The sequence below is a fragment of the Neodiprion virginianus genome, chromosome 6 (assembly GCF_021901495.1).
Source record: "Neodiprion virginianus isolate iyNeoVirg1 chromosome 6, iyNeoVirg1.1, whole genome shotgun sequence".
In the NCBI taxonomy this organism is placed as follows: Eukaryota; Metazoa; Arthropoda; class Insecta; order Hymenoptera; family Diprionidae; genus Neodiprion; species Neodiprion virginianus.
In genome coordinates, this window is record NC_060882.1 from 7,591,726 (window position 1) to 7,614,032 (window position 22,307).

The window sequence follows — 22,307 nt, forward strand, 5'->3', positions numbered from 1 at the left end:
CTCTGCCTCCTGAACGACGAATTGCATTGCGCCGATTGCTAAGTCGAGAGAAGTCCGCGTTACAAACAGCCAGTAGTGTCGACCCGTTGCTCTCCAGGTCATCCCCCGTAAATTTTCCATAGTCGAGAGTATGGCCACCGCCATTCGGGTCATCACAGCCACACAGCCGACAGGTGATGGTCAGAGTGAAAAGTATCGGCGCCGTGGCCAAGGCGCCGGCTGGAAAATCATCCCCTTGCGGACGGGGGATGCTGAAGGAACGTCATTACGGCGATATCGTTCAGGGTACGGGACGACCTCGTCTTCGTGGACGCTATAATTGCAGCATCACCTCGGCCGTTTTTGACTCGAAGGCGGGGCTCGTTCTTAATGACAATCTGATGGAGTGAGTAGCTTTGCGCGACAACGAGTTTGGGTACACTTATCGCGTCGTTGATACGCTCGAACATATCAGGAGGGTCATCTTCTGTTCTAGCAACTGTCACGGTCAGGTATTTATTTTCAACGTTTTTGCGATTTTTTTTTCTTTTAGACGCTGGAAGAGAGGGTAGTTTTTCACTGCGTATTTTCCGTCTTATTTGTACAGTTGTATGCGCTTTTAGGAACCGCTGCATGCACTTAACATAGGATTATAGGCTTGAGCTGGTTCGGTGAAAGCGGCGCAGTGTTGTAAGAACAAAGAAAATCGAGGTGTTGATTGAAGAATAGAAGCGTGCGGTGGAAGTAAACGACAAATTAGACGATTTCCTGGCTTATAACAAAAGTAACGTTTACAACAGCTTTACCAAAACGTAGTTCACGTTTAAAACGCATTTTATCCTCAGAATCGCCGGTTTCGCATTCCCATGCAGTTTTACAGCTAATTATCACGTATTCACGCACCCTGAAGTCCAGCATGTGAAAACGGTGACTTTGGTTGTGTACACAACGAGTTTGCACCGCTCGTTTGTGAAAAGAAATTCTGTGAGAAAAGTACATTCGCTGCATAAACAAGCGTTCGAACCTGTGGTCACCGTTCCATTTTACATCTACGATACGTATGTGGAAAAGTAATTCGTGGACACGCGGATCTGCAGCCAGAATTCATAGCTGAACTGTTATCTTCCCGGCTGCTTCTAACGTACATATATATACCTATATATTTCACTGTATACGACACCAGGAAGATTTATGAGGAATTATTGCAACGAATTAGCGTGGGAACGAGACACTGAGAGAGTCAACCGAGTTCACCGAATGACTAACCGTAACATAGGCATTCGAACGCGAAAATACAAACGCGTCCATGGATGGAAGACTTTCTTTGTATACACCGTGTACACAAGTTAGGTGCCACGCATTAATGCGCCAAGTACGTTACTTTTGCTCTGCAACAGTTCACCTCGCAAATTTCTCTCGTCCTGTCCTAATCCGTTTTGTTTTTTTATCAATTTTATTTTTGTCGGTATAATTCTTCTGATGAGAAGATGAAAATGATCGGTGTTGAATACTTGATAATAGAGTAGAAAACAAGGGTGTAATTAATTGAACCGCAATATTTGTGGTATTGTTGTGAAGACATCGGGAAAATTCGGAGCCAGGTACGTGGCAAGAATTTCTCGCCAGTTCACCAATGAAATAATTACGATCAGTTATCCCCGGTAATTTGTCTATCGGACCGGCGTGAATTGAGGCAATCAATTTCAGTGTGTACTCGTAAAATGTTTCCTACTGCTTTAGGTACGTATGAAGTAAATTAACACACTTTTTCCCAGGTACAGAAGATTAATTTGTTTTCTTTGCATTCGCATTTCTCGTGTAATAACTATTATTTGGAAACTGTAATATACGTGTCGGGGGACGAGTTTAATGACACAGCGCAAGCGATTACCAAAAGATTAATTACACACTCGCGTAAATACGGTTACCCGTTCCGGGGAATCAGTATGATAATTTATGTACATAATATTCACGCAGGCGTATAGTAAATATGAAAGATGTATCGTCGAAATATTGAGCCATTGATGGTCCGCCGATTCAGAACGGTATGTACAAGCTTTGCAAAAACAATTTGCGCCAGTGCGGCGAGTCAGTTGCACGACTTGGGTAGGTACCCGCTTATAATTATCTCAAATTGCTCGTTAAATACAAATATAAGTAATGGAATTTCGCACGTAATTGTATGTTCATGAGGGTAGTTGCATCGGGTGAGAATGTTTTACGGTTTTATCGAAATTCGTTCAATTTTTACCTCCTGCTCAATAACTCAACCGCTAAAGATCAAGATCCCTTCGTCGACAAAATTAAGAATTATTCAGGAACAATGAGGCTGAGAAGAGTTTAAAAGAATTGTTTTTGGTTGGAAATGTATTCCATTCGTGAATTGCTACCGTAAAATAAATGAACTAAATGACCGGATGGTATGTTTATTGTTACGTATGAGTTGAATAGGTCGTTGACATCGATTCGCTTCGGCTTTTTTTATGCAGGTCTCCCCTAATGCTCGGCATCAGGAGTGTGGGAGTGAATGTCGTGTTGCATAACGTCAGACGCAACGTGTTCGAGCCATTGGAGCGGTTCGGTGACGTGAATTTTGGTAATAAGTCAGTGATATTTTGCAAAATTATTATCGGACTTAATAAAAACTTAATTTGTTTTATATTCGTTACAGATTTGAATAAAAAGAAGAAAAACGCATTGGAATGTACGCAGAATTTGAATTTGTTTTTCTGCATATTGGATATTTTTTATCAGATTTACCGGTTGCTTGTAATCTCAAATTCTTAACAGCGCTGGTCAGAAATTCTGGAACCTTGGAAATTCCCAGATCAAAATGCTACGAAGTCGCTGACAGCTTCGAAACTCAAAATTGGAAGACTCGGTAAGTGCTTTAAAGAATAAATTTAATGGAGGAGGAATGCTCTTTTTGGAAATTCTTAAAAAATTACAATTTCGTTCTCATGTATTTTCAAGTATTACCGCTGCAGTGGTTCGCTTCAAATTTTCGGAGCGTGAATCATTAACGAAATTTGCACACATGCGTTTCCGCTGTATCGGTTGATAGCTAATAGCTTGAAATCTCACACCGCAGATGTCAAAGTATTACCGTGTTGTTCACACCTGGTGGTGTTAAATGTTTTGTACAAGTATGAATATGACATCGTCACATGTAACAATTTGTGTTTACCTGCTAATTACTAGTCACACTTGGCCAGATTTTTTACAGTCATGACGATCTATATCCATTTCTGGCGTTCCCAATGGCCCTGAAAAATTACACTTTCATTGACTTGCAGGAAGCGATTTTCTACGAGTGTATAGGTATAGTTTCTAAGTTCTCGATTTGCATCTTGAATTATTTCCCTATGATCTGACTAAATTAAGGCACGCCAAAGACGAGCCTTCGCACAATTGCCGCGATTCGCACGCGTGTCGAATTCAATTATTTTCAACATCTGTAATCGAAATGTTTCGGTTTTATGTACCGTCTACAAGCATCGAAATAGTCTTTCGAAATATAACGATTTATAACTTTTATGAATTTTTTTCGAAACTTTGGGAGCAGCTCCTCGCGCCCGAATTAATTTACATAAAAGATCTTTTGGTAACAGCTACCCGTAAAAAAAGTTTCGTAAGAATCCGTGAATCGAGTCGTGAGAAAAAACATCAAATGCATAAAATGTCATTTTTTTACTTCCCGGAGAGGGTGGAGGGGGTTGTTGACGAGTTTTCTTCACTACGTAACGTGAAAATTGCGCGTATCTTTCATTTTGCCGAATAAAAATTACGGACCCGACTTTTGTACGTAAGAGACTGAACAATTTTGTCAAAGCATTACGAAGAGGACGATAGCTGACGAAAAACGTAAACTGGACTCAAAACTGAAGAACAATTCGAGGATACTAGCGAAGACCGATGAAAGCGACGACGGAGGTTTGGCCGAAGTGAATCCAGAGTCGGAAGTAATTGATGAAACGTACCAAAGAGAGGCAGTCTTACGTAGATTGGCCGAGATTGAACGTCGTGGCGAAACTAGAATTCTGCGTAACTTTGAACGGATGAAAAACCAATCCTCTCTTTCGGAAGCCAAAGGATTATTTTCGAAGCGTTCGAAACCTGTCGATCCTTCCAAAGAAAGTTTGGAATCACTGGTAGAATTGTTACAAGAAGCTTTGCAAGCTGTGCCGGACTCGGTCCTGCACTTGATGACCGGATGGACACGTTCCGGGGACTGCGGACGATCCGCCGATCAGAAACCCGATTGGCTCGACATGGAAAAGCTGCGACGAGGGCAGAAGTTCGCAGAGAATTACATGTACGCCGTATTCTTCCAGAACGCGCTTACCTTGTTCGTTATCTTCAGCATCGAGGATTCGCTCAAACCGTTAATCATCACCGGAAAATCGAGCACGCCGTACACCGCGTTCAAAAGGTAACCAGACCCCCAACGTAACTCCGATTGATACGAACGTACAAATGCAAAAACTGGTTGGTAAACGGACCTGACGCCGTTTTCATTCTCGCCGTTCCCACGTTCGCCGATAATTAATCAATTCTAAATTCAAGGTACCTGTCAACGGGGCTGCGGATTCGGCGCTGGATAACCGGTGACCTGTGGACAAAGGGGTCCGTAGCTAACAGGGACATTTCGACGGTGAGGGTGATGCACGCGGCGGTGAGACGGAGACTGGAAACTTCAACTACCGAGGAAATAAATGCCGCGACGAAAATTGGCAACCCTTGGTGCCCCATGCGGGAAACTCTTATCAGGGATTTTTCCGAGGCTTGTGAGGCCCCAAAGATCGACCAGTGTCCCTACGTCGTGGAGCCGAGCAGCCTTGATCGACCCAAGAGCATTAATCAGACTGAAATGGCGCTGACGCAGTGGTGCTTTGTCGGTTTGCTCGTCTCCTTCCCGACGTCCTTTGGGGTCCATTACGCATCCGACGAGGATCTCGAGGCCTATTGCCACCTATGGAGAAGCATCGGGTACCAGCTGGGAGTGGAGGACGAGTGAGTCGGGTTCTCCTTGATTCTCGATTGTCCTGTTGTTGCGAAAAATTGCTTGCTTTAAAATTAAAGGTACAACTTCTGCCGTGGAACTCTTGAGGACATTCGGAGTCGCACTAACGATTATCTCGAATCGTGGGTCAAGCCCAATCTACGAAACGTCAGTCCCGAATGGGAACACATGACGAGGTGCGTCGTGAGTGGGCTTAATGCCGTCGTCTCGGATATCGCGTACGAAAATGTCCTCCTCTTCCTTACCGAGATGCTGGACCTCCCGATGCCACGACTGTACGCTTCGTTGTCTTACACGGAATGGTGCCGGCACAAGATCAGGAAGTGAGTTTCATTCTTTACCAAATTATAAGGGGCTTAGATTTGAATAATTTTATTCGATAAACCAAAGAGGATAAAGTCGAGCGAAGATTTCAGAACCAGTGTGAAACAGGGAAAGGACAAACGTTTCTCCGTAACGACCAATTAGAATTATTCATTTCATCGATATTTCAGGTTACTGCTTCGCAGTCAGCTTTTAAACCATCGGTTTCTGTTCGTTACAGGTTTCACTTTTCCTACACGCTAAAGCTTCCAGGAATGGCTGGCTGGTTCAATAAGTTCGTGAACAAAGCCACGAAGCGCGCCGAGAACTTCACTCCCGATGAACTGGAAGTCATACGGATAAAAATGGACAGCATTTACCCCGGTCAGAACAAATAACTTCTTGTCCCGAGTGATTTGTGGCCACTTCTTGATGAACACGATCATTGCTTGTCACTGTTTCCAAACTCTTAGTCAACGACGGATATCTATGCATAAGGTTATAAAATTTGACAATATTTCTTTACATTTAACGAAAGTACTACGTAAGTGATACGTTGGTTAATGAAATTTCGCCTTTCTATCCGAAGTTCGAAATGCAAACGTGTACTCGGAACCTCTTTCTTAACGAGAGTAAAGCGACAAAAAAAAAAAAAAATATACATCAAAGTGGAAAATTCTTAAAACATACGGCCGAACGTCATTAATTGATCTAGACGAATATGTCCCATCAACCTTAACGACTTAACAGATATCGAAGAAGATTGGGAACAGTTTACGACACGACGGATCGTATTCCATCACAGAGAACATAATTATACCAAACTCGTTGTTAGTTCCAAACGAGAGAAGAAAATGGGAACACAAAAGCGTACAAATCCGGTGTCACAAAATCGGAGTACACGTGGTCTTGCGACACGGAACTCGTGTAGAATGCATGTATTGAGACGTGCCGGATACACAAGCACATAGTGAATTATTTAAGGCTTAAGGCGAGTCTAATTTTGTTGTTCGGCCGACAGGGCGCATGCTCTGGGTCATGTGCCGTCGTCGAGTAGACGAGGGTCGGTCGATTCTAACGCTGGCAATGTGGAATCCCTTCTGACCTGACGGAGGACGGAGTGAAAAACGGTGATCGCCTTGCCAGAGGCTGCAGTGTCGCTTCGCACCAGCATCCGGCAGCACGTCCGTCTGTAATATTCGCTTTTTCCCTTCGTTCATTCGCCGAGCCTTTTTTCCCTCTTTTCTCTCTCGTTACCTTTCATGCATACATTTTCCGCCCCAGTCGCCGCGCCGCCTCTCCACGGCATGGGCACGGAATAGTTCAATCTCAACTCCTTCGTTGGCTGCAGTGCGATTCGGTTTCGATCCGTTGCAGCAGCATTAACGACGCGACGCTGCGTCGACGGACTCGTTAGCTTCCGTCAATTTGACGCGATACGTTCCGTCGTTTCGTTGGATTCCACGACGGTGATTCAGTGCTTTCCGAAACCTGGCTCTGAGCTTTTGCCCATCTCTTATCTCGCGTTCGTCGTTCGCTTGTAAATGTCACTGAAGAAGGAATCGAGGAGGACCGGAAGTCGTACAAGAAGTGATTGGCTACTTTGACCGGAAGTCGAACTGCTGTGAAAGCTCCGCGCGGTTAACCGGTAGGTATAAAATATAATATACGCAGTAGTTACGGCGATATTGTGTCTGAATAAGCGATACCGCTATCGCTCGCCCGTAATTATTACTCGAATCTTGTATACAATAACGCTAGATGAAAGTCTAGTCTCAACTTGCGTTATAACCTGTCATCGTGCGCTGTACTTTACGTCGATTTAAACATTGTGATACTCGTAAAAGCGGACAAGACAATCCGAGAAAATGTCGAACCACTGAAATTGAAATTACGAAGTTAATCTTCACGGATGAACGTTGAAACGGATGAGCGTGAAATACGAAGAGGAGGACGTGGTGCTTAATATTTGCAGTGTCGGAGTGTTAAATGTATGGAAAATTTCAAGTCAGAAGTTCCCTTTCAATAATTCACCGAAGTTCGCAGAGCTCGGACATTTTTCTATTCGTCGGTGTTATTTTAATCTAGATCGCAGCTGTTACTACCTTAGTGCGTAATGCGAAATAAATCTCTTTGTCATTTGTTGACTTTGCAGTGACACGCCGAGTCGAGTCAACGACTGCGCAAAAAGATGTGTACATATTACATATATAATATTCCAAGGTATAGAATTGTTCGTGTTATAACGTATTGCCGTTTGTATTTCAACGATGATTTGCCTGCAACAAAGCTGATTGTGAGTAAAAATCCTAGATTCTGCCTTCACGTGAAATCTCGGATGTTCTTTACTTTCCAAAAATTCCGTAATTGTTGACAACGGTCTCCAATGAATAATAAAAAGTAATTGCACAACACAGCGGTTACACCTGAAACGAATAAATAAATGAATATTTGATCTGTGACGTGATAAATTTGAAATATTCAATCATCGTCTAGAGTTAAAAGCGTGTGTTCGGGGCACTTAATATTTGTGTAAACATAAAAACAAATTTCAATCTAAAACTTAATGCAGCTGAGAGAAAATACGCACGCGTCCTTCACCGGAGTACCAGCTACAAGGTACACACTCGTCCGTTTCGGCAAAATCTCGACATTCAAATTTCAACTCCGAGTGGACGGTTTTTTCTTCACTGGTACCGATACCCGCGGTTCTTAAAAATTCTTGTCGATCTGCGAGAGCGTGAGACGCGCGAATTCACTCGGATTACTTTATCGCACTGCGATTCAACGAACGATTACTTTAATCGATGCGAGATCGAATCCGAATTGTAGAAAGGTGATCTCGTCATGTTCCAACGGACTCATCACCCAACGCTCGCATAATCATAAAATCGGTTTGGAATTAGCACCTGTCACACGATCCAAGGCTATCAGTTCGCGTTACGTAATGCAATAATTCCAAGACGAAGCCGCTGTCATTTCCGAAGCACTTGTACGTATAAATTCTTGCGTGCGATTCATTTCGCAATCGAATCATTGAATCGGTTGCGTTCCTGCTGTGACGGAAGAGAAAGAAGATGAAATGACAAAAAATGGAAAAAAAAAAAACTACTTTACCGTTCGCAGAAGTTTTGCTGCTCGCAATTGCGATATGATTAAAAGTACCCTAACAGCGAATGGTAAATTCGATGTATCGATCCTTCCTATCCGCGAAAAATTAGACCTCAATTTTACCATTAGCAGGCTGAGCAAATATTATTATTTGCCTGAGTAATTTGTAAGTCTTAAAACTCTTGACCGCCGTGTTGGCGGTATCCATAAGCGAAGGTCAGCTCGGCAATTAGCAACTATTCCGCGTAATAAAATCCAGTTTTTTTTACTACACGACTCTAAGTTCACACAACACTGTCGCGGCTCAGCAACCGGTTTCTGCGTATGTGTGATAATGTTGACGTACCTGCCTATCCAAAGTGCGGGTCGCATGATCGCTTGCCTGTTCAACCGAAATAAAATTTTCCTAGTTTCACGTTCTGCGTAAACACATCCGCAGCTCTAATTGACATTCCTCACTAGGACGCAGTCATTAGATTACGCAGTATTGTTTTTACGTGACACCAACGTCACGCACGTGGTTCGTGTATCTACACGAAGACTATCGCGTATCTGGCACAATCAGACACGGTGTAATATCTTGTTTGCAACAACTCGAACCTCGTAGCATCGCTGGATTAAGAATGTTATTGTACCTTTTACATTACGCAGGAAGGTCGTTCCTGACTCCCATGAATTGGACAAAGTTACATAATTTACGAAGTCATTGCTCGATCTCACGATCTGTGAAGAATCAAGTTTTGCGAAAAACTAGGAGTATCAATGCAGATGCGTCGATACGGATCGCGACTAACTTTTTATTTTTTATTTTTTATTCGTTTCTTCTTTTACTCGTGAATTTTTCACTTGCACAGTTATCGACTTCGCAATAGCTTGCAGACTCGACTCGTTATCCGTGGCTTATCCAACCGCGTAGTAAATCATACAAATTACCGCCGACGGTTTGTACAGAAAAAAAAAATGGAAAAACTGTGTACAAGTAGATATTACATTAGGTACCGACCACCACATACGTCGAGCGGCGTTATGCGAATGGCGAAAATTGCCGGGTGTAAACCGTGACGAGAAGAAGAAAGAAAAGTGAGGGGGAGGGGGGAAAAATAAGAAGGAAATAAAATCACGCAAGACTCGTCTATCAATTCATTGAGTTGCCGATATCGCCTTCTGATTCGTGATACATATCTCGCCCGATGTCAGTCTCTGCGAGTTGCTAACCTTCGGCGAGGCTGATGTCCGTAGTTTCTGACCGTCAGAGCCTCAACCGGATCCGTTTGTTCCTCGCATGCTAGTCTGAGGTGAACTTCTGTTCGGTGAGTTCGACCACACGGCCAGAGTTTGTATCTTCCAAGTTTCATCCGCGATAGGTAGCCGTTACACGAGTACCGTGAGTCTTTCCAAAATTTATCCCCCCTTGCCAATAATTATCTTTGGAGAACACAGTCCGATTTGTCATTTTCGTACAGATTTTCCGCCTCGACGCCGCACGGCGATCCGCGTTTTCTGTGAGCGTAATGGTGCTCGACGAGCTGCGTATAATAACGCGGAAACGGGACCAGCGGCACGAAACCGCGTAAACCGCGCTACGGTAGTAAGGAGGGAAAAAGTCGCGACCCAGTTTTCGGCTAGATCACAAAACAATTCTCTATCATCTTCCGCGGTGAGACAATTGTGTCGAAGAATATTGAAAATTAAGAGGAGGACTAAAGGCTGTGAATTCAATTTTTCTTTATCTTGAACAAAACAATTTTCAGAGATGAATTCCAGCGATTAGAATGAAAAAAAACTTGTCCTCCTCCATTTTCTTTTTCAATTTTTATTTTTGCCGGCACTTACAGCCCCTTTTAATTATACTCTTTAAATAAGGAGGAGCTGCGGCTTCCGGTTTCTCAATAATTGACAATTTCTAGGTTTGCAGGGCTCGAGGAAATGGAGGCTCAAACCGCGTAGAATAATGACGAATTTTTTAATACGACTGACGATAATGGCGTATAGTTTCCAGCGCCGACTTGTGTACTCTGACGTCTCCGTTTTTTACCCCCGCGCGTTCTTTGTACTCATACTAGCTTAAGTCGTTGTCACGACTCGCGGTTTTCCAAGTTTCATTTACTTTTGCCATCCGATACTCCGTCTTCCTTTTCCTCTGCATCGGACCCCTCGCTTCCACTAAGCTGAAGTGTTAATAACAGTTAACACATCACCTTGTTCGCTTTGTCCCAGTTTTCCCTCCTGCGAGATGTTTTATTGAACGCGTTTTTGATCCTCTTATTTTCAGTTCCTTCGTATCGCCGCTAACTGTTTTTGCTGCTAATTCTGTTGACCTTTACGCTCTAGAATCGTTATGTTATACACCGAATCGTATCCAAGGCGGTTTAGTTTAGTTACGCTTATGTCGGTTTCACACACCGAAGCATTCCAATATACTTCATTGGCCTTGTGACCCTTTTTATCCGTTCAGGGTTTTTCCGGTTCATCAGGTATTCAAAATTTTATCCAACAACCTGCCGGTGCGTTATTTCTAGTTTGGGATGGCCGTCTGACGAGAAGATTAATATTCATGTGTATGAATACGTGTATAGATGTATAATCCATGCACAAGTAGTAACCTGAGGTGAAAAATTATCACCGACTATAATCTGTTCCCCGTGATGCGTATTAATTCAGTGTTTGGATTTATAATTTGTTGATTTCAACGAGACTGCGCAATGTCTCAGCGCACACTTGCATGATATCTACGTAAGCATCGTTTGATTCATTATCGGTCAAGTGCCCAAGATCGTGACAAGTGTGCAGCCATTGAGAAAGTCTCTAAGAACTTTCAAAAATTCATTTGAAATTGACACGGTAAAGTTTCGATCCGTTCTGTGCGTCGCTGATTTTATGCGGATTTTTTCTTCCTCTTTTTGTCCTTCTTCTTCTCCTTCTTCTTCTTGTTCTTTTTTTTTTTTTTTTAAGACAAACGACGAACGGTCACCGCCACTCCTTTTGGCGTCTCGCTCTAGCCAAAAACTCGTTTCTGTGTAAATCTACGCATTAGCGTAGAACTCGCGCAATCAAAGTGTGTCAAGACGAAAAAAAAAAAAAGTAACAAATCATTTAGTCTTAGCTCCACTTTTGGACGATCGATGTCTCGGGAGTCCAGGATTTAATCGTATATTTCAATTTTTTTTTTTTTCAAACTTCCGATGAAATCGTAATTCGATGAAGATCGCGACCGGTAATTTGAAATCCCTAAAAATGATCGTCCGTGCGAAATTATAAGTGTCAATGTTTTTCACGCGCTCATCTCACTTTGCGCAGATAAAGTAACGAGCTAATTGTATTTTAAGCTGATACTGCTAGCAATGACATCTCAGCTGATCCGCTGAAACAGAGCGATTCTTGCGATTGAAAATCGGCCAATCAATTAACTATGGAGACGTTCGTTGATCCTAAATTTTTTCTTTCTCAATTAGGAAGGTCTCGACGGTTGATCAATAGCTGATCTTTGAACCCTTTCCCCGATTTTAATCCCATGGAACGCGATTAACGATCTGCGGTTAGGTGCTGCCCTAATCCATCGCAATCTCTTCCTCCGAGATAAACGTCGACGTGTCTAGTCGGCGAGGAACGGGAGTTATGCTAGGCTTTGATTCGCCAAAAGTAAAACGACAGTCAGTTTTGCTCGCGCTATGAGAGTCGCGTTAACCGTTCTGCGCGATTAACGCGACGAGAATTCATTTGTTAGCAGAAAAAGAAAATACATCGTATAACTTGATCGTGCATAGAAATATTAATTGACGTGAATAGGAATAGCGAGTGAGAAATATCAGGTTTATTTAATATTCACACTTTTAGTGGTATCCGGATCTTATTATTACGATAATTATCGTTGTTATTACATGCTTTGATGAGGTCGATCGTTACATCTATACAAGGATACGAAAATTCGGATCTACCTCGACTTCATTTTCACATAAATTTTCTTAAACCTCATTATACAATTATGGCATTTAATGAATCAGGTTTTATTAATCTTTCGTAAAATTTAAAAAACATTTACTCATCAGTTTAAAGAACAATCAATTGAAATGGGCAGCGAGTCAATTAATAAAAAAAAAAAAACGTTGACCTAAAAAAGTTGATAAATCGATTAATAGATAAAACGATTAATTGCATAGTTCTACGTGTTGATAAATACCGATCGTTGTTAAATAAAAGTGAATACTATGGCAACTTGTAACTATAGAAAATGACAGATCAAGTCTTTCACCCCGAGGCTCATTGTTCCATTTTGAACAGATTTTGAATTTTAATATCTGACAGTGAGGCGTGCGATGCATTGCTCTGACAATGAGTGGGGGCAAAGCCCTGGTTAATGTTACTATACGAAAAACTACTAAAACTATAAGAATATAACGATAAAATTTTCACCAAAGAAAAAGTTGAATCTATGATTTTGTTAAATAAATTTGACGGAAGGATAAAAGTACGGCAGGATTTTATATCTTCAAGCAACTAAAAACGTGACCTCTTCGGTGTGATTATTTTCTTCGAAGCTTGTTCGAAGCTAAAATATTAATCCGTGATGAAAAATTTTCTCTGCACGTGTTTCAGAATTGACATTCGGTGTCAAATTTTCTACCGATCATCCGATCTACCGATCTATGGTTAACGAGAGCGTTGATAAATCGTCGACGAGAGGAATATTCGAAAAATCAAGAGCACAATGAAGGTGGAAAGAAACCCGTCCGAGGACTCGAAGGCGGAGAGTGAATCCTCGGACTTCGAGGAGCTCGGAGACGTCGCGTCGACAAAGAGGATATTCTCATCGTCGGATGGCGAACGAACGGAGATCGACGACAGCGACAACGACAGCGGGTTCGTGGGAGTTTCCCAGGGATCATTGGACCGCCTCGACACCGTAACACCGGAAGTGCCTTGCGCCGAGACGAGCGGAAGCGGCCCCTACGACAGGGATGCGATCCTGTACGAGTTGGTGAGTTCCAGCCATCCGCGGGAAGCCAGATTTATCGCGGCCGTCGAGCGGATGAAAAATGGCGGTGTGAAATCGGCCTCAGATATATACGCCGATTTTCCCGACAATTTCGAGTACGACGCTTCAACTTTGAGCCAGGAATGCCGGGAATCGATGATCGAGAAGCTGCGCGAGGCGACGAAAGCTATTCCGGACTCGATGCTGCACTTGCTGACCGGCTGGAATCGGCCCGGCGATTGCGGCCGACCCTCTGACTTCAAACCCGAATGGCTGGACATGGAGAAAATCAGAAGAGGGCAGAAGTTTGCTCAGGATCACATGTTTTCGATATTCTTCTCCGAGATGCTCTCCCTCTTCGCTCTCTTCAGCTTCGAGGACGGACTAAAACCGCTCATTATTACTGGGAGGTCCAGCACCCCGTTCACAGCTTTCAAAAGGTGATAAAATAATCGTTGAATAATTTTTTTTTTTTTTTATATGCTATTTTACCTCTGTTTATACGCAGATAGTGCAATAAGCTTGTCGAAGCTACGAAAAAGTGTCGCAGAGTCTGAGACTCTTTCTGTAGGCTGTAGGATAAGTATGACATTGTGCCGAAAAACTTTGTCAGAATTACCTTATAAACGCAGTTCCTTTCAATGTTAGTCACTATTCAATATCGTAAAGCAATTTATAAAAAATTTTGCAAGTTTGTATGTTCGTGCGTTGGGAGGTTCCGTCAAATCTATCTCTAATTTGACCAAAAATTGAAATCGCTCGGAGCCTGACCTAAATATGTACATATATATATATGGTTATGGTTGCGTTTGTATAAGTTGAAATCGAATATTCAATTGAATATATTAAAAGTTCTCTGGCCTGTGCCAATTGATTGAGTTTGACCAAATCTTATTTGAATTGCAAGAATAATGTAGCTGAATCAAACGAATGGATCAACTCGGTTTCAGCATTTTCAGTTTCATAGTCTACCACATGATACGTGTCAAGGAGAAAAAAATCTCTCCTTCGATAAATTCTAATTTGATGGTAAATTTCTGACGTAATAAATGAATAATAAATGTTTCGAATAGTACACTGTAAAAAAACTTCGATGCGAACTTTTAGAGAATATTTTTTGGTGCTGATCCAACACAATTTCACGTCAATCTAACGCTGCTCGACGATCAAGTTCCGAATTGGTCATACAAATTTTTCTATAGTAGTCCACAACGGCCACATCTGGTCAAATATTTGACACCGTAAATTTTTCACGGTGTACATTATCTTTGATCTCTAAAAGATGGAAACATTCTACTTGAAAATTAGTCAAGTTTGGGTAAGAGAATCACGGACAAGTGAAAAGTAAATCTGTAAACTATATGGAGCAGAAAAAAACATGTGATTATAAATAATTTGTAAAATTTGCGGCGATAATGAACAGTAATAATGAACAAAAATTCTGACTAAAAATCGTTTGAACCGGGTTTTCGACGTTAAAAAATTTCAGGTACCTGTCGACTGGACTGCGGGTTCGGCATTGGTACACGGAGGACCTTTGGGCGAAGGGATCAGCCGCCAGGAAGGACATTTTGACAGTGAGGGTGATGCACGGTGCCGCAAAACGGAGACTGGACGCTTCTACGAACGCGGAGATAGACGCGGCGGCGAAAATTCCAAACGCGTGGTGCCCGACAAGGGAAATGCTGCTGAAGGACTTCGCCGAGACTTGCGAGGCCCCCGTGATCGGCCAGTGTCCTTACTTGATCGAGAAGAACAGCCCTGATCGACCGAAGGGCATAAACCAGACCGAAATGGCCTTGACGCAATGGGGCTTTGTTGGCCTGATAGTTTCCTACCCCAAGTGCCTGGGCGTTCATTACGCGACCGACGAGGACCTCGAAGCCTTCTGTCACTTGTGGAGAAGCATCGGGTACCAGCTGGGAATGGAGGACGAGTAAGTAGCGAAAGATTCCGTGATTTGCCGCGTTATTCGTTCTTCGGCGCGAAGTTGGCGGCAAACGTGGTTTGGGGGGATCATGCGGTCTAGAATTTTCGAAAAATCTATTTTTTTTTTCAACATTTCGAAAGTATAGTATCTTAAGAATATACTGTGAAAATTTGGTAATGATATTCACAGTATTTCAAGTTTTACAGCCCATTGAAGGTCGGCGCCAAAGTAAGTAGAAGGGTCGATCCACTCGGTGAATAGTTTTATTGTTCGTAGAAAAGCAGCTGCTACCTGAGTTGTAGTGAAAATATGAGAGAAAAGTATGAGAAGACTGAAGGGATGTTGTATGGTGCTGGAATTGTAGATTAATGTAAGTACAGGTTTAAATCTAATTTTTTTGAGAAAATACTTATTTGAAATTTTAAACGCGCTTATCCCGAAACTATAATATGTTATTAAGTACACTGGCAGCTATCGCAGGGGCTAAAACGAAAATTTTCCATCAAATATTTATAATTTTTTTTATAAACAAAACATTGTTAAAATCAGGCTGTTTTCCGACTTCTAATTTTGACAATACGCCATTTTGTCATTTGTTTTTTTCTTTCATTTCAGTTCCTGCGATAGATATACTCATAATAATTAAGGGTCGTTTTTAATTTTTTGATTTCAGATAAACGGAAAAACCAAATCGATTAACAGCAGCAAGGTCAACTTTTTTCGAAGGGACGACTTCAGCGCCATTCTTTAAATAATAAAAAATTATTCTTTTTTCTTTAATTTCCAATTTTGTAAAATTTATAAGTAATAAGACATACCTGCAAAATTTAAATAACATTGTTCATTTCTTTCATTGAAAAAAAATTGTTTCAAAGGCAGTGAAATTCTCACCCGCTAGACCGCAATAAAGTCCCCTTAAGCAACATGGCGGCGAGAAATGATCTACGAGCGGATCGTTTTACGCCGATTACGTGTATACGAAAGTAGATACAACTCGGTGCAAGTTGTCTGTGTTTCAGTTTTTGAACGTGAAATCGATAGACTGCGGAAAATACGTGAAAAAATATGTTTTAAAATTAAATATGGTGCATTTTGAACGATGCGTCGTTTTGCCACCAGATGTCACAGCGCGGCGTTTTTAATACGACCTTTTTTGTCACTGCAGGTACAACTTCTGCCGTGGAACTTTGGAAGAAATTCGACAACGGAGTAGCGATTTTCTCGAGAGTTGGGTCAAGCCTAATTTACGGATCATCACTCCCGAGTGGGAACACATGATGAGGTGCATATTTACCGGGGTCAGCGTTTATCTACCCGGTGCCACTTACGAAACTTCTCTTCTTTACCTCACCGAAATTCTCGATCTCCAGATGCCACGGCTATACGCTTCGCTGTCGTACAAAGATTGGATCAACTTCAACCTCAACAAGTACGTTCAGTATTTCAATCGCCTCGAGATAAGAGAATATATTTTCCGCTGGAATTGAATCGATATCGAAAGCTCCACTGCGATGTATTGTATGTGAAACCACATAAATTTTACAAAAAGTTCTTTGGAAATGAAAACTCATTTCAATATTCCATTCAAAAGACGTTGATTGTTTTCTTTTCTGGGACCCTCGGCGTCATGAGTTACGAATTCTTAGTACGGATTTTAAAGTTTTCATCACATTTTATAAACCGTTTATGAACCAATTTCCTCCCTACAAATTCTCCCTCAAATTTCCCCGCAGCATCTGTTTTTGTTCATGAAAGAACGCATATTCTGATCGTACACTCGGTTTGTTGCAGATCTCTCTTCTACTGCACGATCAAACTGCCGGGAATGAAGAGTTTGTTCAATGTTCTGTTGAACCGAATTTTAGATCGAGCCGAAAAATACACGAGCGAGGACATCGAAGCAATAAGAATCAAGCTCTCCAATTTTCCTGGGTTTCCAGATGTAGAAACGGCGGAGAATCCGATCGCTACTAATTCTTGACATGTGACAAATCAAATTGTAACCGCGATGCGCGAACATATTATAGGAAATTTAGTAAGATCATTGATTTCGTTTTGAGCTTGGAATACGAGTCATATTAATCCTGCAGAGCACTGATGGATCTTTATTACAAAAAAAGTATTCTTCACGCTGGGCGTTACTCCGGTAAATTACATAACGCATAGTTGTAAAAAAGTATGATACACTTAATACACAAATATTTAATAAGGTTAAGACAAATTGTATTATATAGTATAGCGTGATAACTGAAACGATGAATCATAAACTTGAATCAAAGTAAGCAATGTAAAACTGTGATATAATTAGCAAGGATTGTAAATCAACAGAAAATAATTAATCAATACAATATATAAAATCGCAGAATAATGTGAACGCAGGTATTTGAAGAACAGGAACGAATCGTTATTCGTAATTAATAAACGACTGACAAACAGAAAATGACTCCGCTAAAACTTCGCTGTCATGTTGTACAGTGTTGAGTTCACCGAATAGATTGACCCAGAATAATCACGTATACAATATATAGGATTTCTACTTTTCCTTGGCGAGTTACTCCGAGCGAACTGAATGCAAACTAGACGATAAATTACTAGTAACCAATTCTTTCTTTATAAACTCTGTGTTTCGCACTTCGGCGCAAGCAAACAAGGTACCAGGGTGACAACTCTGATGACGATTTATTCTCCCGATGGCCTCATTTACCGACTACCTGATGTGCAAGCTCTGCTCCGCCTTCAAAAGCACCTACCGTTCACCTATCATTCATCTACCATTCGTATCTATCGTTCCAGTAGCAGTTATCGAGATACGTATTTTAAAATAACCAATGATCAGTGTACCGAATTTCGATGAATCACCCAGTAGAATAACTGTTTTCACGAATGTTCATTTAAGGTAACGCTCTTTTATCCGAAAAAGGATTTTCAGAACTAACGGCATCATTCCGAATGAACAAAGCACAGAATGTGGTAATGTCAATATATCGATAATGAAAGTTCCGAAATTAAAAATTGAGAGGAGCTAATACTTCGAACTGCCGAAAAACGAAAATATTGTTTGTCGGAAATTAAACTTCAGAATGAGCAAAATCTTGATCTGCAAAATGACGAAATACCGAATCGCCTGAGACTTCGGAATTTGTGAAATTCGTCAACTCGATGCTAGTTTTATCAAGATTATCTCATTGTATTTGACAATCGTCCGTGTCATGAACGAAAAAAAGAACGCAAAGGAACAGGCATTATATTTTTAATAACACGGTATATCTTTTTTCTCGTACGTTCAATTTATTCAAGACGTTATTACAGTAATTAAACCGCGTTCCGTAATCACGACAGCGCCCTCGTGTCACTTTACAAACGCGTAAAGCCGTTTATTAGCTGCAACTTGGAAAGAATAAACGTGTTTCTCACGTCTTGCAACCTTTCGGTATTTTGTCCATTCTGTCTTACGTTAGTGAGTTTCGGAATTTCGACCTTTCGAGGCTTTGGTCTGTCGTTGTTGATAAATTCGGGTTCGTAAATTTTCAAAAAAGGCACGAGTCTGACATTTGAAAAATTCGACTTTTTGACTCTTGGTATTTTCATAATTCAATATGTTGCTCCTCGTAAATTTTGCCCATTTTCAAACAGAAACAAAAATTCCGTAATTCGACCTACGCGCGCAATTTTCTCTGCTAACTGTCATCCTTTGCTAAAAGTTATCGTTTGACTTTATTCTCCCGCAAATCCTGCGAAATTCTATTGTTCGATATATTAATTGATGTTGACTTGTTAAATAAGACCAAGTGGATTATCGTTAACTTTTGTAAGCTGACTTGGCTGCCTCGAAACTTGTAAACCCAATCGACATTGTACGACTGATTGACCTGTTCTTTTCTTTGATTTCAGTTTATTTGTTTATTTATCTAACTATCGCTAGCTGCCTTTAAATACCGTCACTCTACCACTTTCTTTTACCATACCTAATTGTAAGCCTAACCGGCAGATTTTCTAATTATTATTATATCGTACCGTACCTTTGTCTAAAAATTGACGCTGAAGCGTCTGGCGCCCAACGAGTATCTTTTATTATTGTTTATTTGAATTCAGGCTAGCTAGAGAATTGCGGCAAACTGTCAACGGTACGCCCTCAACTGAGGGTAAGAGCAGTTTAACGTTACAGCGTATATCATTTACGAATATTCTTATATTATACGAATTTGTGATGTGTAGTTACGTTTCAAAGCTGCATTTGAGCAGTTAACTGGAATGCGAAAGAACCAAGGAAAAAACATACGAGAAAAAAAGTTAATCATTATAAATCAGTTCTCGGCCAAATTATTCAATTTTCCAAGTGTAACGAGTCGATATACGTATACGTGCATGAATAATATTTATTGTTTTCAAATTTGGTCAACTATTAAAAAACTGCAACCACGACGTGCCAATATTTTTTAATGCAATTTATATTTTTAAATGTAGCTCCAAGCGATCGTATTTATGAACCTGCAATGAGCTACTAGTAAGTCTCTTCAACTGGCGTTGAGTGCTGTGCAAGTTTGACGTTTGTTTTGTGAAATCACCGAAAGGAAATGCCTCAGGTCAGGGAGGCTGTTGAATTAACTTGCACATAAATTAAGTCACATTTAACATTTTTTCGCTTAAGCCTTTGTGTGTCGACAATTGTCACCGATGGTTGTGAACAGTGAAACATCAGAACTTGGACGAAACTCGACCAGTGAATGTGATTGGTAAGTCGTTTCGTTGAATAGAGAAAAGCTATAAATCACTGGTGAAAACTGGCCCATAGATGGTCGTCCGTGACAGATTATTTATCTAAACGCTTTCAAATTCTAACCGACAGCGGATAACAAGAATCATGAAGGGGGATAAAGAGTCAATTATGAACTGTGAAGTGCAGAACGAATTTTCGGGTGCTGAAGAGGACGGCTACGTGGAACGAATTCTTTCTCATTCAAGATCGTCGCTCGAAAGCGATGCAATGTCGATTTCTGGTGGCGTGAAGGAGAGCGACATTTCGGAGACGTCTCGGAAATTAGAAGATTATCGCGACACTCTGACACCTAACGATAAAGAAAAGACGAACGGGATTGACGCGATGAAATCGTCATCGGCAACCAAAACGTACGACAGAGAGGCGATACTCCGCAAGCTCGCAGGTGACAATTGCATGAGAAAATATCTTCTGAACAGCGCCAGAGAATCGCAGGCGAAGATCGAGACTCCGGAGACGAAGGCGTTCGAGGAGTCCGAAGACGAACGCCTGGAATCGGTTGTCGAAGAGTTGCGAGAATTTTTGAAGGCAATACCGGACGGACTACTGCACATGATGACGGGAATGTCTCGTCCCGGAGACTGCGGAAGACCCGCTGACCGGAAGCCCGACTGGCTCGACATGGAAAAGCTACGGCGCGGTCAGAAATTTGCTCGGGAACACAATTTCTCACTATACCTTGCCGAGATGGTCTCCGTAATGTGTGCATACACCTTTCGGGACACACTCAAGCTGATGATTCTGACTGGAAAGTCCAGCACGCCGTTTACGGCCTTCAAAAGGTAAATTATACTCTTAATCATCGCCTGTAAGCACTGTCACTGAAAAGTTTTGTTAAGAAAGCAGAAAAAAATCGTGTTCATAATATTGATTCCTGTTTTTTTTTTTTTTAAACCCCAAGGTACACGTCCGTGGCGTTGAAGGTTCAACACTGGTACTGCGACGATACCTGGTCCAAAGGAACAAAAGGTTGGACGGACATGTTGACTGTAAGAGCTTTGCACGTTGCTGCGAAACGTAAATTGGACGCTTCCACAAACGAAGAAATAGACAATGCAGCAAAAATTTCAAACATGTCGTGTCCGTCGCATGACATGTTGCTGAAAGATTTTTCCGAGGCTTGTGAAACCCCTGCGGTCGGTCAGTGTCCTTTTCTCGTGAGGCCGACCGATCCTGACCGACCCAAGAGTTTCAATCAATTTGAAGTGTCGTTTGCGCAATGGCAATTTGTCTGGCTGGCGATCTGCTACCCTCAGCATTTCGGAATTCATAACGCTAAGGAAGAAGACCTCGAAGCTTATTGTCATTTGTGGAGAAGTATCGGCTACCAATTGGGAGTGGAAGATGAGTAAGTTAATCGAAAATGTGTGCGACGTATCGATCGTTTTTTCGCGTCGACAATATTGAACCCACAATTTTTTTCAGGTACAATTTTTGCCGCGGCTCTCTCGACGAAATTCGACAATGTGGTCACGATTTTATTGAGATGTGGGTGAAGCCTCATTTGCGAGAAGTGATCCCTGAGTGGGAGCACATGATGAGATGCATATTCGATGGTTTCAAACTCGCTTTGCCGTACATCAGCTTCGAAACTTCCCTTCTCTTCGTTTGCGAAATTCTTGATCTGAAAATGCCGCGGCTCTACTCGTCGCTATCTTACAAAGCATGGATCAACCACTGTCTTATGAAGTGAGCTCCAATTTTTTCAATCCATCATTTTCTATCTACAGAAAACACAGATCAGAATGAAAATTAAAGTCATCTTTACCGATTTCACGAGTCACCATATCCTAACGTACTTTTCTCTTTATTTCAGGTCTTTGTTTTACTACGGAATGAAACTCCCAATGGTTGTCGATTTCGTCAATACCAAGTTGCAACGAACTTTGGATCATGGCGAAAGACTCCGTCCCTCGAGTTGGGAGAAGATACGAATTAAGCTTGAGGGATAGTTTGGGAGTTACATGCTAAATTTTGAAAGAAGTTGATCATTTTATTAATATAAGGGTGTAAGGGTATTATTATTATAATCTATGGTATCAAGGCTGGGGTAACGGAAGGGTTTATGATGGGCACACGCGACGATATCCAAATTAATAAAATCAAAACCAACACAAGAGTGAATCGTATTTTTAAAAAAATTTATATCCGACTCAACCATAACGTTAATTTGTTTTTATCAGAAGAGCGGGACGAAAGTAGCATGTTATTC

General features: G+C 41.5%; 3 protein-coding genes across 6 annotated transcripts; all 3 read left to right on the top strand.

The window, feature by feature from the left end:
• The first annotated feature begins 318 nt into the window (after positions 1-318).
• On the top strand, positions 319-5,994 carry LOC124307623 (uncharacterized). The gene is made up of 8 exons (XM_046769515.1): positions 319-385; positions 2,469-2,575; positions 2,651-2,683; positions 2,770-2,860; positions 3,812-4,411; positions 4,546-4,992; positions 5,062-5,325; positions 5,547-5,994. Exons 1-8 carry the CDS (start codon positions 381-383, stop codon positions 5,701-5,703), a joined length of 1,704 nt encoding a protein of 567 aa, XP_046625471.1. The 5' UTR covers positions 319-380; the 3' UTR covers positions 5,704-5,994.
• A 509-nt stretch (positions 5,995-6,503) lies between these two features.
• On the top strand, positions 6,504-17,758 carry LOC124307625 (uncharacterized). Of its 3 annotated transcripts, none has more exons than XM_046769519.1 (5): positions 6,504-6,953; positions 13,010-13,828; positions 14,878-15,324; positions 16,484-16,747; positions 17,110-17,758. In XM_046769519.1, the coding sequence occupies exons 2-5, from the start codon at positions 13,122-13,124 to the stop codon at positions 17,297-17,299; spliced, it is 1,608 nt and encodes a 535-aa protein (XP_046625475.1). In that variant the 5' UTR covers positions 6,504-6,953; positions 13,010-13,121; the 3' UTR covers positions 17,300-17,758. The 3 variants fall into 3 exon arrangements, with proteins under 3 accessions (XP_046625475.1, XP_046625477.1, XP_046625476.1); XM_046769521.1 differs by lacking the exon at positions 6,504-6,953 and adding an exon at positions 9,579-9,726; XM_046769520.1 differs by lacking the exon at positions 6,504-6,953 and adding an exon at positions 9,623-9,800.
• A 150-nt stretch (positions 17,759-17,908) lies between these two features.
• Positions 17,909-22,212, top strand: LOC124307627 (uncharacterized). Of its 2 annotated transcripts, XM_046769522.1 has the most exons (5): positions 17,909-20,051; positions 20,165-20,877; positions 20,997-21,443; positions 21,521-21,784; positions 21,912-22,212. In XM_046769522.1, the coding sequence occupies exons 2-5, from the start codon at positions 20,180-20,182 to the stop codon at positions 22,045-22,047; spliced, it is 1,545 nt and encodes a 514-aa protein (XP_046625478.1). In that variant the 5' UTR covers positions 17,909-20,051; positions 20,165-20,179; the 3' UTR covers positions 22,048-22,212. The 2 variants fall into 2 exon arrangements, with proteins under 2 accessions (XP_046625478.1, XP_046625479.1); XM_046769523.1 differs by having other exon boundaries at positions 17,909-20,877.
• The last annotated feature ends 95 nt before the right edge of the window (positions 22,213-22,307 follow it).

Coding starts and splice junctions, on each gene's coding strand:
- LOC124307623 (XM_046769515.1), top strand. Junction 2,684..2,769: donor GAAGAAAAACGCATTGGAAT/GTACGCAGAATT, acceptor AATTCTTAACAG/CGCTGGTCAGAAATTCTGGA. Junction 2,861..3,811: donor ACTCAAAATTGGAAGACTCG/GTAAGTGCTTTA, acceptor ATTTTGTCAAAG/CATTACGAAGAGGACGATAG.
- LOC124307625 (XM_046769519.1), top strand. CDS start 13,122: ATGAAGGTGGAAAGAAACCCGTCCGAGGACTCGAAGGCGGAGAGTGAA. Junction 13,829..14,877: donor CCGTTCACAGCTTTCAAAAG/GTGATAAAATAA, acceptor AAAAAATTTCAG/GTACCTGTCGACTGGACTGC. Junction 15,325..16,483: donor CAGCTGGGAATGGAGGACGA/GTAAGTAGCGAA, acceptor TTGTCACTGCAG/GTACAACTTCTGCCGTGGAA.
- LOC124307627 (XM_046769523.1), top strand. CDS start 20,180: ATGAAGGGGGATAAAGAGTCAATTATGAACTGTGAAGTGCAGAACGAA. Junction 20,878..20,996: donor CCGTTTACGGCCTTCAAAAG/GTAAATTATACT, acceptor TTAAACCCCAAG/GTACACGTCCGTGGCGTTGA. Junction 21,444..21,520: donor CAATTGGGAGTGGAAGATGA/GTAAGTTAATCG, acceptor AATTTTTTTCAG/GTACAATTTTTGCCGCGGCT.